The 12,466-nt window shown below is 36.8% G+C and overlaps 1 protein-coding gene across 1 annotated transcript; it reads left to right on the top strand.

Moving 5' to 3' along the window:
- Positions 1 to 146: 146 nt before the first annotated feature.
- Positions 147 to 10,713, top strand: th2 (tyrosine hydroxylase 2). Its single transcript, XM_041256295.1, has 11 exons — positions 147 to 820; positions 1,075 to 1,249; positions 1,673 to 1,761; positions 2,195 to 2,262; positions 2,725 to 2,775; positions 3,379 to 3,534; positions 3,717 to 3,786; positions 4,354 to 4,410; positions 5,422 to 5,517; positions 9,116 to 9,249; positions 9,771 to 10,713. The coding sequence occupies exons 1-11, from the start codon at positions 602 to 604 to the stop codon at positions 9,928 to 9,930; spliced, it is 1,275 nt and encodes a 424-aa protein (XP_041112229.1). The 5' UTR covers positions 147 to 601; the 3' UTR covers positions 9,931 to 10,713.
- The last annotated feature ends 1,753 nt before the right edge of the window (positions 10,714 to 12,466 follow it).

Raw genomic sequence — 12,466 nt, forward strand, 5'->3', positions numbered from 1 at the left:
ATCGTTTCAGCACCTTGGCTAGCAACCGATCTTGTTTTTTTTTTTTTGTTTTTTTTGGATATATATATATAAACAAATCACGGAATAAAAAGTCCTGTTACATTAGTTGTAAGTTTATTTATATGTAGCCTAAGGGTGTTCTTCAAATTACGAGATTAAATATCTACTACACAGTATCTAAAACGTTTTTAAAGCGTAGTTGAACAGTCCATAAAGACACTAATTAAAACTTTAAATGTAAAACTAATGACGCAGATTTTACATTGTCACTAGATCCGAATGCGTAACTAATTTGCATATGGAATGCAGGTAGCACCAATAAATACTGCACTCCCACTTCATCTATAATAAGAGAACCCTGATGACCATAACTTCTTAACTGCATTTCAATAAGCAGTAGTTGTTGTTTTGGCTTTGTTGTTTGCTTATTTGTTCTTTATTGTTCTTTTAAGACAACATTTTAACATTCTATAAACCTAGGTTATTTAGAAGTAACTTTCATTTTAAAACAAATCCTGAACTGCGAAACCTGGCAATCATAATTGAAGTGTCTGAGTTCATTTTTTTTTTTTTAATACGTTTTTTTATCAAACAAACCTCAATGAAGTCCGACGTGCAGAGTGCCCAACATTACACAGGCAGGAGGCGAAGTCTTATTGAAGACGCCAGGAAAGAGAAAGAGGCAGGATCTCCAACGTCCACCGACACGAAGGACGGTCTGGTGTTCAAACAAGAGAACGAGAGAATCACCTTAAATGTATTCTTTACTCTGAGGAATGCAAAAAACGCAGGTTTATCAAAGACTGGCAAAGTTTTCGAGGTAATTCTTCGTTATCTGATATCTCATATTTATTATAGGGAAACTGTGAATAACATAAGCAGTAGCCTGTAGCGCGACGATGCAAACTGTTATTTGCACAGTAACGCAATTGGAAAAGGATTATGCAAATTGAGTAATATACATGATAACAGGAAGAACTCGTGTTTTAATTTAATAAGTTTAAATAATATAATTATTCAAGTTATTGATACCATGCAGCCATAGACCTAAATGTTTGTATTGTACAATTTCAGACATGTGAATCCAGGATTCATCACATTGAAACCCGACCAACCAAAAAATCAAAAAACGGCGTGGAAGATCTGGAATTCTTTATAAGATGTGAGGTGCACAGTTCCGATATCAACATTTTAATAAATTCACTCAAAAGAGTAGCCGATGACGTGAAAACTAGCAGAGAAGAGAAAGGTAATTGTCAAGCATGTTGTGCGTTTCTGAAACAGTTACATTGATTCATACAACGTGCTTCATATTGCATCCTGTTTGCACAAGGTGATTCGGAAGTCATTGGGCAAATGGGACGAACACGGTGTAATGATGTATAAACGCAGAAGTTAGATAGTCATTAAAACGTTTAAATCACAAAAGTGGACACGTTTGAACAGTTTCTGTATCAATTAACACATGTGTGTCCAGTGAATGCTGAATCACCTTGTATATTAACCCAAAGTTCAAAAACTCATTCCAAGTATGTATTTTACTTATGTGTTCAAGTGTGTAAAATCTATTTGTTTTTAGAACTTTTATTTCAAATATCTAACTATGTATCATCCAATTTCATAGTCATAGTCTGTATGTTCTGCCCATCTAAATGTATTTATTTTAATGCAGTACCCTGGTTTCCAAAAAAGATAAGAGATCTGGACAAATGTCATCATTTAATTACCAAATATGATCCAGACCTAGACCACGATCACCCCGTAAGTTTGAATGCATATGCTTTTGCTTTCTTTTTTAATGAACTGTTACTTGTTAATCGAATACTTATACTTTAATAAATATATTTATGTTGCACATAATCTTTAATCGTTTTACAATCAGTACAAAATTAAAATAATAATAATACGCTACGTTTATTAAAAAGGCTCAGCCTTTACCTGTTAAATTTTCTCTCCCCACAGTATTGGGTTAAGTTATATTACTGTACTGTAATTCACGTTAACAAATTTATTGAAATGAATTATATTAGTATTTAAAAATATAATATATGATATAATATATATATATATATATATATATAATATATATATATATATGATTATTATATATATATATAGATATATACAATCTATTGTACAACAGTGGTTATGGTGTGTATTGATTTCGTTCATTCTGTTTCATTTCCTATTTTAGGGCTATTCTGACCCAGAATACAGAAAAAGGAGGTCGTTCATTTCAGAATTAGCTTTCAACTACAGAGAGTAAGCGGTTTTATTTAAAATGCTACATAGGCTTTTATTATCGTTTTTTTTTTTTTTTTTTTTTTTTTTTATTAGACAGTGTTCTGCTTGAATTGTTTACATTTCATGCACCAGTGATTATAGCGCACATCCTATTCAAATTATAGCCTACATGCTATTCAAATAACGGTAAGATAATTCTGCTGATTATACCATGAATTGTAGTCTGCTTACCCTTTGAAAAAAGACTTGCTTGATCGGAGATATTTATTTGGTACCATTATACTTAAATTATTCTAAATTTAGAATAGATATGCTATAGCCTAATAGGAGTGTTGCCAACGGAAATAAATGATTATACAATTTTCCATTATAGCGCTAAGCATAGATATTTACACGTTGGTGCGCGGTTCTTACTGTAGCTGTTACAGATTTTGTTCTACAAAACAACATTGTAAAATATACCATTTATGTTTGGTAAAGGGGTGAACCATTGCCGAGAGTTGAATACACACCAGAGGAAATCGCTATTTGGTAAGATAATAATAATAATAATAATAATAATAATAATAATAATAATAATATTATAATAGTATTAACTTAATTGAATTACATATAATATTGTGTAACACAAAGTGTGAGAAGAGTAAAATTTTACTAAATCCTCTCTCCTTCAAATGGTGTGTGACTCGTTCTATATGGGATGGGTACGGACGGTGGTTGTTATAACCTGCGTAGTGGGATGATCGTTTTTCGTATCACCTATATCACTCCTGTTATAAGGGGTTGAGTTCCTGCAGAGGTCTAAGGAATTTCCATGTCTGTCTACATATTACAAGGATCTTTTGTAAATTATAGACATAGAAATAAAAATCTGTCATGTATAATTTGTTTGTTATGACGCGTGTATGACATCACATCCAGTGACGGATATATATATATATGGTACTATATATATATATATATATATATATATATATATATATATATATATATATATAGATATATAGATATATAAGCATATGGAACATTTCATTTGCAATGTTAAAAACACTAATACATTCCCTATTAAAGGTAAGATTATCTACAATGGAAAGCATAATTTATAGTATACCGTCATCAACACTGACGGTAAATTTGCACTACCTTATTTTTAGAAAAGACGGGGTTCCAGTTACGACCAGTTGCGGGGTTGCTGGCTGCAAAAGACTTCCTGGCAAGCCTGGCATTCCGTGTCTTTCAGTGCACTCAGTATATCAGGCACGCTTCCTCGCCCATGCATTCACCAGAACCGTAAGAGATTAATCAGTATATATGTGTATCTATATATATATATATATATATAAAAAAAAAACAACCAAAAAAAAAAAACCGCTACTGACTGGTGTCCTTTGTTGCAGACGTGTTGCAAATGTGTCGGTAAGATATGCAGTAAATGGTGCAGCTTACCTCAATACCTGTTGTTGTTTCTCTAGTGATTGCTGCCACGAGTTGCTAGGTCATATACCAATGTTGGCAGACAAAGAATTTGCACAGTTTTCACAGGTAGGTCAAAAAAACATTGTTGCTTTTTTTTTTTTTTTTTGAATAAATTTAATTTTAAATCATTTGTAACCAGTTTTATCTCTAGTATATTGATTTTAGTCGTAAAACCTTGTCTTTTTTAACCTTTTGTTGCAATGTGTCAATTATACTGACAATCAATGAAGTCATCCATACATTTTTTTAAGTGTTTTTTTTTTTTAAGTCTATAGTAATATGTGATCGGAATTATTTTCAGGCTAATAACCTTTTTGTACTATCTCTTTTTTTTATAAAACAATTTTTAAAGGATTTTTTTTTTTTGTCCAATTTAGACTTATTTTGCTGTTTTAGTTTTGAGTATTAACATATGGTTAATTGCCAGATTTACAAAGCAGTCTGATAAATCTACCTTAATTCTATATTGAAAGAAAAAAAGAAAGAAAACGGTTATCTTTTATCATTTTGAAACAGGCAGAAATGAGGTAGAGTATATTGCTAGCTAGCTTGGTGCTAGCTACCTTTTGAAACTGGCCCCATATTGCAGGGATCTGAGAGCTAGATGACATTAATGGTAATTATGCCTTTCAGGAAATTGGGCTGGCCTCACTGGGAGCTTCAGATGAGGACATTGAGAAACTTTCAACTGTAAGTTTATTGTTTCTTTTTTTTTTTTCTTTTTTCTTTTTTTTTTTTTTTTTTTTTTACAAAACAGAAGCCATAAAGATTTTTATTATTATTATTAAAACCCAACATGAAATTAAAAAAAATAATAATTTCAACCAAATGTCAGACAAACAACTTAGCACTGAAACGCTTTGGTGCATTAGTCACATGTAGGAGTGCAATGCTGTTAGGGTTGAATGTCTTGAAAACACCATGTCATTCGATACCACTCTAGAACAGAGCATCCCCAGATGATGTCCTTTTATGTGTAATGGAGGAAATGTGATGAAAATGCAATTGCTGTAGTGATCTTCACATACCTTTGTGTCTGTTTGTTGTGACTAGGGAGCTGCATGCTTTTAAAAGCCCAGCCTCTACTTAATTTGATTGCCTCCTATTATTTGTAATCTCTCCAACACATTTTCATTTAATAGATGAAAAAACACATTCCGTTTTTGTTCGATTTTTAAATTTGAGTTTCCTTCTCATGCTGAGAATTCAGTTAATATCAGATTACAAATTAATTCATTTGACCCCTTTGAGTTTTAATTTCAGACTGGGCACATGTTACAAAGTGAGTTTTGATAGTCTCTGCACAGATATTGGATACATACGCTTTAATCCTGCTTTATAATACTTAACCTGCCCATGACTGTTTAAATAACATAATTCTCTGGAGCAGGTAAGATGGGAAGTGCACTACTTATTTTGTATAGCAAAATTTGATACATTTCCCCTTTTTAATTTAAATGTTATCTTAGCACACAATGCCACTAGATTGTTATATAATGTAAGTGTAGTTGGAATCCATATCAAATTTACAAGGGGATCCGTACATCAATATAATTGAAACTTTGATTAGTGCCATTTGCAAGTTAGGGTAGTCAGATATTTCACAAAGTCTACAATAATTATCCTGCTGCTATTAATACAACTGTTAACCATAACTGCATTGCCTCCTTGGATGAGTACTGTACTGTTCCCTTATTACAGCTGTACTGGTTCACGGTTGAGTTTGGACTCTGCAAACAAAATGGGGTCATAAAAGCATATGGGGCTGGCCTTCTATCATCCTATGGAGAACTTCTGGTGAGTAATAAATACCTTCAACGAATTGTGTCTAGAAATGTGAATATTTTTATTACAATTGGAAGAATGATTCTCAAGATACAGGTAAAAATGTAAGTGTAAATATCCACACATTTTTCCTATAGTGTTGAAGCCACCATGTATACAAAACTGGATTTTATTCATAAAAACAGACTGTCAAATGTATTATCTTTTCCAGTTAATATTACAAATAAGTGCATTTAAAATGAAGCTTCAGGTTAAAAAATAACCAATAACTAAAGCAACTATTTTTGAATACATGGGTCTGGGCACAAACTGTGAACCAGCACTGTAAACTGGACCGTTGTCAAAATGAAATCGCTGACTAGCCACAGATGGTGCTATGGCAACACTGTTTTAGCCATATGCAATATTTAGTAGAAAATGCATTACATACTCTGTATAAAAAATGTATTATATATAACACAAACCTGGTGTTCAAGCGGAGACAACAAAAGTTAGTGGTAAAAACACAATATATACATATTTAACAAGTCTATGTTAACATGTGTATTTACTTAACAAATATACAGTACAGTCTTTCTCTTTCACCAAAGTTTGGAATTTTGGTATGAATTTATCATACACAGCACATCTTAGTGCAGATTCTAAGTTTGTGTCCAGCAGTTGCAAACAGTACTCTGACCTCATCAGAGTGATTGCTGAGAATGGAACCCAACGTTCCATTTCAGTCTCGAAATGTCAATCCATACACAGTTTCCTCACCATGTCGTTCCACGATTGTTGAGATGTGGCACCAGTCTCCCTCCATAGGACGGCCACAATATGTGCGTCTGGGCGCTGATCATGCTCGGCGAGCGCTGGCAGATCCCACTTTTTGTATGGTGTGCTCTAAATTTCAGAAAAGGTCCAGGGCTAAGAGAGCAGACCGTACTGTAGGTCGTTCCACCTCCTCTGGCTCTCTGCGGCCTTTGCTGACACTCTTGAGGAGCCCCTCGCATGAGCTGTCTGTGAGCTGCAGGGCTCAGTCTGTGTCTCGCTTCCTTGAGCACAAGACCAAGAAGGCCAGGAAGTGCAGACACTCCCAGTGTGGATGTGTTGGCAAGCACGTTGGCTGCTCCACTGATAAGCAGGCAGTACCCCCACAACTGACCCTCTGCGGCAGTGGGCAGTGCTCCTCAGCGACCCCAGCAGCGCCCTCAACAGAGGCAACGCCAACCAAACATGGCCCCGCAGGCTCGGCAACAGCAGCAGCAACCCTGACGGGCTCCGGCCTCAGGCCCTGCACCCGTTCAGCCAGCACCACCTTCTGACATGGAGGCAATGCACCACCGACACGTGGGTGCTTGCAGCCGTCCAATCCGGCTACTCACTCCAGTTTCAAGCTGGACCTCCTCTCTTCCAGGGGCTCGTGAACACCTTGGAGTCTGACTCCGCACAGGTCTCTGTTCTCACACAAGAATTGGATGCTTTACGCTCAAAACACACAATTTACCTTGTAAAACCGTCATGTCAACAGGAGTATTTTTATTCAAGGTATTTTCTGGTACCAAAGTGGGATGGCGGGCTCCGTCCCATTTTAAATCTCAGAGGGCTGAACAGATTTCTAAAGGAGAGGAAGTTCAAGATGCTAACTACCCATCACATTCTCTAGTCCATCTAGCCGGGTAACTGGTTTGCAACCAAGGACCCCCGGGATACGTCCTGGCCGCAGAAAGTACCTCCACTTTGCTTTTCAGGGCAGCATGTACGAGTTCTGTATTCTGCCATTCGGTCTGTCTCTGGCTCCCAGGACCTTTTCCAAGTGCATGGATGCAATTCTGATACCCCAGAGTCAGGGTCCTCAATTACTTGGATGACTGGCTTACCTGTGGCCAGTCACAGGAGCAAGCCGTATCTCACATAGCTCTAGTGATGGAGCATCTTACCCAACTTGGGATCACGCTCCTTTACGGTAGCCGTGACAGATCCTGCTACTCAGGGACCTTCTCAGTCAGGCTCAGGGCCATCTGTGGCACCCGGACACCGGTTCACTGTGGCTGTGGGTCTGGCCCCTACAGGAGTGTCTGAATGCCCTCGGACTGTCAGACCCCATTATAGCTACACTGCAGAATGCTATAGTCTCTTCAACGAGGTCTCAGTATTCTTATAAATGAAGGATTTTCCAGGAGTGGTGCTTGGTGAGAGACCATGACCCCACCTCCTGCCCAATGTCAGTTGTCATGTGGTTGTCGTTCGGTTTCTACAGGACCTCCTAGAGGAGGGTAAATCCCCCTCTACGTAGAAGGTTTACCTGGCTGCTAAATCTGTGTCATGTCATTTTCTGGCTGTGCAGTTTTTAAAAGGGGTTAGTTGGCTCTGCTCTTCCCTTAAACCAATGGTTCCTTCTTGGCATCGGTACTTGGTACTAGGGGCTCTGACAAAAGCTCCCTTTGAACCTCTCTAGTCAGTGAACCCTAAATACTTGTCTTTTAAGACAGCATTTCTCCTGGCTGTCACATCAGCGAAACGTGTCGGTGAGTTTCAGGATCTCTCGATAGAGGATTCCTGTGTGCGCTTTGCCAGCGGTAGTGATGTTGCTTTGTACACAAACCCACCTTTTCTGCCTAAGGTTGTTTCACAATTTCACTTTGGCTCACTGCGACAGCTTGGGTATACATTTCCCAACTCGTAATGGTTGACATTTCGAGATTGACAGGGAGCGTTAGGTTACCGTAACCCTGGTTCCCTGAAAAAGAAATGCCAACCATTAATTTTGCGAGGTCTTTTTCTAGCTTGTATTAAAACGTGCTCCAGTGATCGAACGGAAGTAACGGTAAAGGGCGTTTACCGCTTGCCAACGACACACTACATCGTAGAACAAAGTTCTTTTACATTGTCTGGACACCAGTGACCCGGATACCCTCGGATAGTCAGCTCCCCGAAAAATTTATACTTGGTCCCAAGTCACAGTGGTCACTGTTCCCAACCCGTAAAGGGTTGACATTGCCAAATGGTAATAAAAAGTCTTGGTCCCCGTCTTTGGGTCCATGCCATTCATTGGATTGAACCTAAGTAGTCAAATTCCTCAGTTAAAGAATTTTGTGTACAACACAACGCTGAGCGGAAGGGCGAGGCGTTATGAGCTGTTATTGTAACGGAGTGTACATTGCATCATTGTACAGTATTGTCATCACTCTTGTGAGTGCTGATGTACCATTGAAATATTTATGTGGTAGGATTTTTATATAATTTATATATATATATATATATATATATATATATATATATATATATATATATATATATATTTCTTTACTTTTCGTGTCACAATTGCCACGTCATAGCAGTAACCAAGGAAGTAAAAAACACCATAAAAAAAAAACCCATCAAAAAACACTCAAACGTGCTGCTTTTCATCTTAACATTTTAACAACAAACGCACAAAAAGTACAGGTACATACGGCGTGCAAGTATGAGTTTTGAGAACACATGCCTGACGACGGTGTCTACTACTCATTTTTTATTTATGAATCAAAAATGCAATTTTTTCACATCTGGATTAGTGGCTTACGTATTGGACAACATTGTACTGGACTATGAAACCCGGTCAAGTCTTTATTTTTCTGTTTTCTAGTATGCTCTATCTAATGAGCCTGAATACAAACCTTTCGATCCGGAGATAACTGCAGTACAGCCGTACCAAGACCAGACTTACCAGCCTGTTTATTTTGTCTCAGAAAGCTTTGAAGAAGCAAAAACCAAATTACGGTAAGAAATTAACAAAGTAATGCTAATTTCACTCAGTTGAGGCTGTGTATTATGTCACGAAATACCCATGTAGGGGTCATGTCCGTGCAGAAGTAGAGCTGCCCCGTGAGGAGAACATGTCTAAAAATTGCAATTTTTATGATTTTGGACACAATATTCATTCTAGGAGATCTAGATGAATAATGTTGGTATCATTTTAATACCTGTTTCAAGGGCTTTCCACAAAAAAAAACATATTTGACATAATCTGTTGTTGCAAGTGGTCTAGCTACTCTCTTTTTTACTTATCACATCCTGGCTACTATTGGGCACATTTAAAGCACCCTGGTGATATAAGCATTGACCTGTACCCAGACCACATTATGTCTCTACTGGATATAAGGAATACATTAGTGGCATCTGTCATACCAAGCTGTGCTTAGAGGCAGCGAGGTAACTCTACAGATACTTGACAGGTTGAAAACCAGGCCTGGCAAACTTTGACCTGACTCTCATTGTCTTTTGCATTTTTTCTTTTGCAGACAGTATTCTTCAAAGATCAAGAAAGCTTTCTCAGTTCGTTATGATCCCTTTACCTGTAGCATTGAGGTTCTGGATAAGCCTCAGAAAGTGAAAAACGCACTGAATCAGATGAGAGATGAGCTGAAGAACCTCTGCTTTGCTCTGGAAAAGCTAAGCTGAGCTGAGCACCATCTGCATGGTCAAAAATATATTGTAATAGTGTGCTTAGTAAACCATGTTCTGTATGCTTTATGCATTTTACTTTGTGTTAAGGAACTCCTCTGTAGACACTGATGATAGCATTAAGATATTATAATTAAACAGTCACTAGAAGAACAACAAAACACAGATGAATGAATCCTTTACACTTAACCCACCATTCTCATGCCATGATTGCTAATAAGTTAAAACTATTGGAAACTATGTAAAGTAGATACAAGTTCTGTTGAAGTGTCTTTAAAGGGCTTCACAGCATTGGAAAGATATGTGTTCTAAATGTATTGTCTACATGATTTAGGGTTATATTTGTTAAGTATTAATGTGCCAGCAAATACATTGCTATCCTTCATCACTATCTTAGAATTTGTGATCCATTTTTAAATTGTTAGCAGCCACTGCCTGGTCCTTTTTGCTTCACAATAAAAGGGTTTTTTCTATTCTTATTTAGTAACTTGTTAAAATTACAGTCCCATAAATACAGAGGTTAATTATGCCAGCAGCTCTTATTTTGAAGAAGAAGAAAAAATTGGAGGTGACAAAACTATACACAATTCCCTATCGATATTTATTTGATCAAATAAAGATTAAAAAGCTGCACAGTGACTTCTGTTGTTGTTGTTGTAAAGTGCTAATTGACCATGTATGTTAAGTGACAGCAAAACATGTTACATGGTTTTACTGAAGGAAGTGGTAAACACCCAAAAGAAGACTATTATTAGGAGACCAAAATATAAGTCATCAGGACACGCGCACCTTTAAGGGTAGGTTTACACTGGCCAATTAATTGCCAGGATTTTTTCTAATCTACACTTGTCAATTTATTGCTAGCAATTTCATGGCAATTTAATGATTCAGCTGAAAACAGTTTTTGCTCTTGTGTAAAATACTTTAATGTCTACATAGCGAGTCGACGTTAAACATCTCACTGAAAACTGCTGCCAAAATTCATTGTTCTGTGTTTTTCTACAGACACTAGGGCGGATGGCCAACTTAAATTTAACCATGGAAAGCAGGTTCTCCTAATGAAAAAAGAGAAATGGAAATTAAGATTTTAGTTGTTGACAAAGTCTTGCGTATATATAATGAAGAGTGATTTTTGTGGATCTCTAGGGAGGTTTTGTGTAAATAATGAAGATAGAATTATGTACAGATTTTTAAATGTATTTTACTTCTGAAGAGCATGACCTTGAGTTTTAGGGTATATTCGTATATGGTAATCTTTGTGGATGGTTGTAGGTTGTTTTTGAAGTAAGCCTCCATTCACAATGTATCTGTGCTATAACTATTTTGCACGTGCTCGGTGTGGAAAGTCTACTTCAAGGAAATATAGTCATTCCTTCAAGTCCTTCAGGGGAACTGGGCTGTAATAATACCATGTAAAACATTGGTAAGTGTATTAGATTTGTCTAGCCCTTTGAGACTAAAACAGATGCACTTATATATTTTATAGATGATGTGTTAGGGATTCTATTTGCATAACACTGTAATCAGCCAAGGGCAGCATGGTGGTGTGGTGGTTAGTGTTGCTGCCTCACAGCACCAGCATCTTAGGTTCAATTCTAGCCTAGGGGTCTCTCTGTGTGGAGTTTGCATGTTCTTCCCATGTCTGTGCAGGTTTTTTCCTGGTACTCCAACATGCTGTTCAGATCCCATCCAAGGTGTAGTCCTGCCTTGTGTCTGCCAGGTTAGGCTCTAGCTCACCACAACCCTGTAAAGGATTAAGCAGTTAATGATAATAAATGGATGTAATCAGCCATGTGAAATACCTGGTGTGCAGCATATTGTAATCACCATTTTTGTTCAACCCTTATTTGATATATTTCTAAATTTTATATTATATTTTAGATAGGAGCCACACTGCAGTTTCATTTTAAAATCTTAGCTGTACTCCTTATGTAAGCTTAACAACACCACTAATAAAAAGTGAGTGGTAGATGAAGAACTTCTCTTATTAGTAACCCATTTAATGGACTGATTGTTTCACTTGGATTTTAGAATACCTGGGTTATTTAAATTCATTTTTGGAGACTATAATACAAACAGACCTGGGAATTAATTATCAAATTTTTGCAATTACATAAAATCTGTTCATTTGTTATTACATGGAATTCTGATGACTTAAAAAAAAAAAAAAAAAATCTAATTTTACTCTTTCTAGGTAATTAATTTTAATTATTCAGTACATAAACCAGGATCTGAGAATATGATAGTTTATATAGACAGAAATCATTAATCATTAATGGGATCCATGCAACTGAAGTACTGATTACTTTGCATTGAAACCCTAAGCTGGAAACAAGATACTTCAATTATTTATTAGCTTCTCTTTCTTGTATGGAAATGCATTTCTTTGGGTCAGGCCTGGAAACCTCAGACTGGGACAGGCTTGTTACACCCAGCTCAGTTCAGCACAGTTCATTCCATAGTACACAAATGGAACACAGGGAACCTCCAATGTGTATTATAACCAGTGTGCAGTGGACTCACACTAATCCAA

The sequence above is a fragment of the Polyodon spathula genome, chromosome 8 (assembly GCF_017654505.1).
Source record: "Polyodon spathula isolate WHYD16114869_AA chromosome 8, ASM1765450v1, whole genome shotgun sequence".
Classification (NCBI taxonomy): Eukaryota; Metazoa; Chordata; class Actinopteri; order Acipenseriformes; family Polyodontidae; genus Polyodon; species Polyodon spathula.

What these genes read in the sequence shown, in the direction of transcription:
- th2 (XM_041256295.1), top strand. Translation starts at nt 602, where the DNA reads ATGAAGTCCGACGTGCAGAGTGCCCAACATTACACAGGCAGGAGGCGA. An exon ending in AATTTGCACAGTTTTCACAG is followed by an intron (nt 3,787 to 4,353) that starts GTAGGTCAAAAA and finishes TATGCCTTTCAG; the next exon opens with GAAATTGGGCTGGCCTCACT. An exon ending in ACATTGAGAAACTTTCAACT is followed by an intron (nt 4,411 to 5,421) that starts GTAAGTTTATTG and finishes CCCTTATTACAG; the next exon opens with CTGTACTGGTTCACGGTTGA.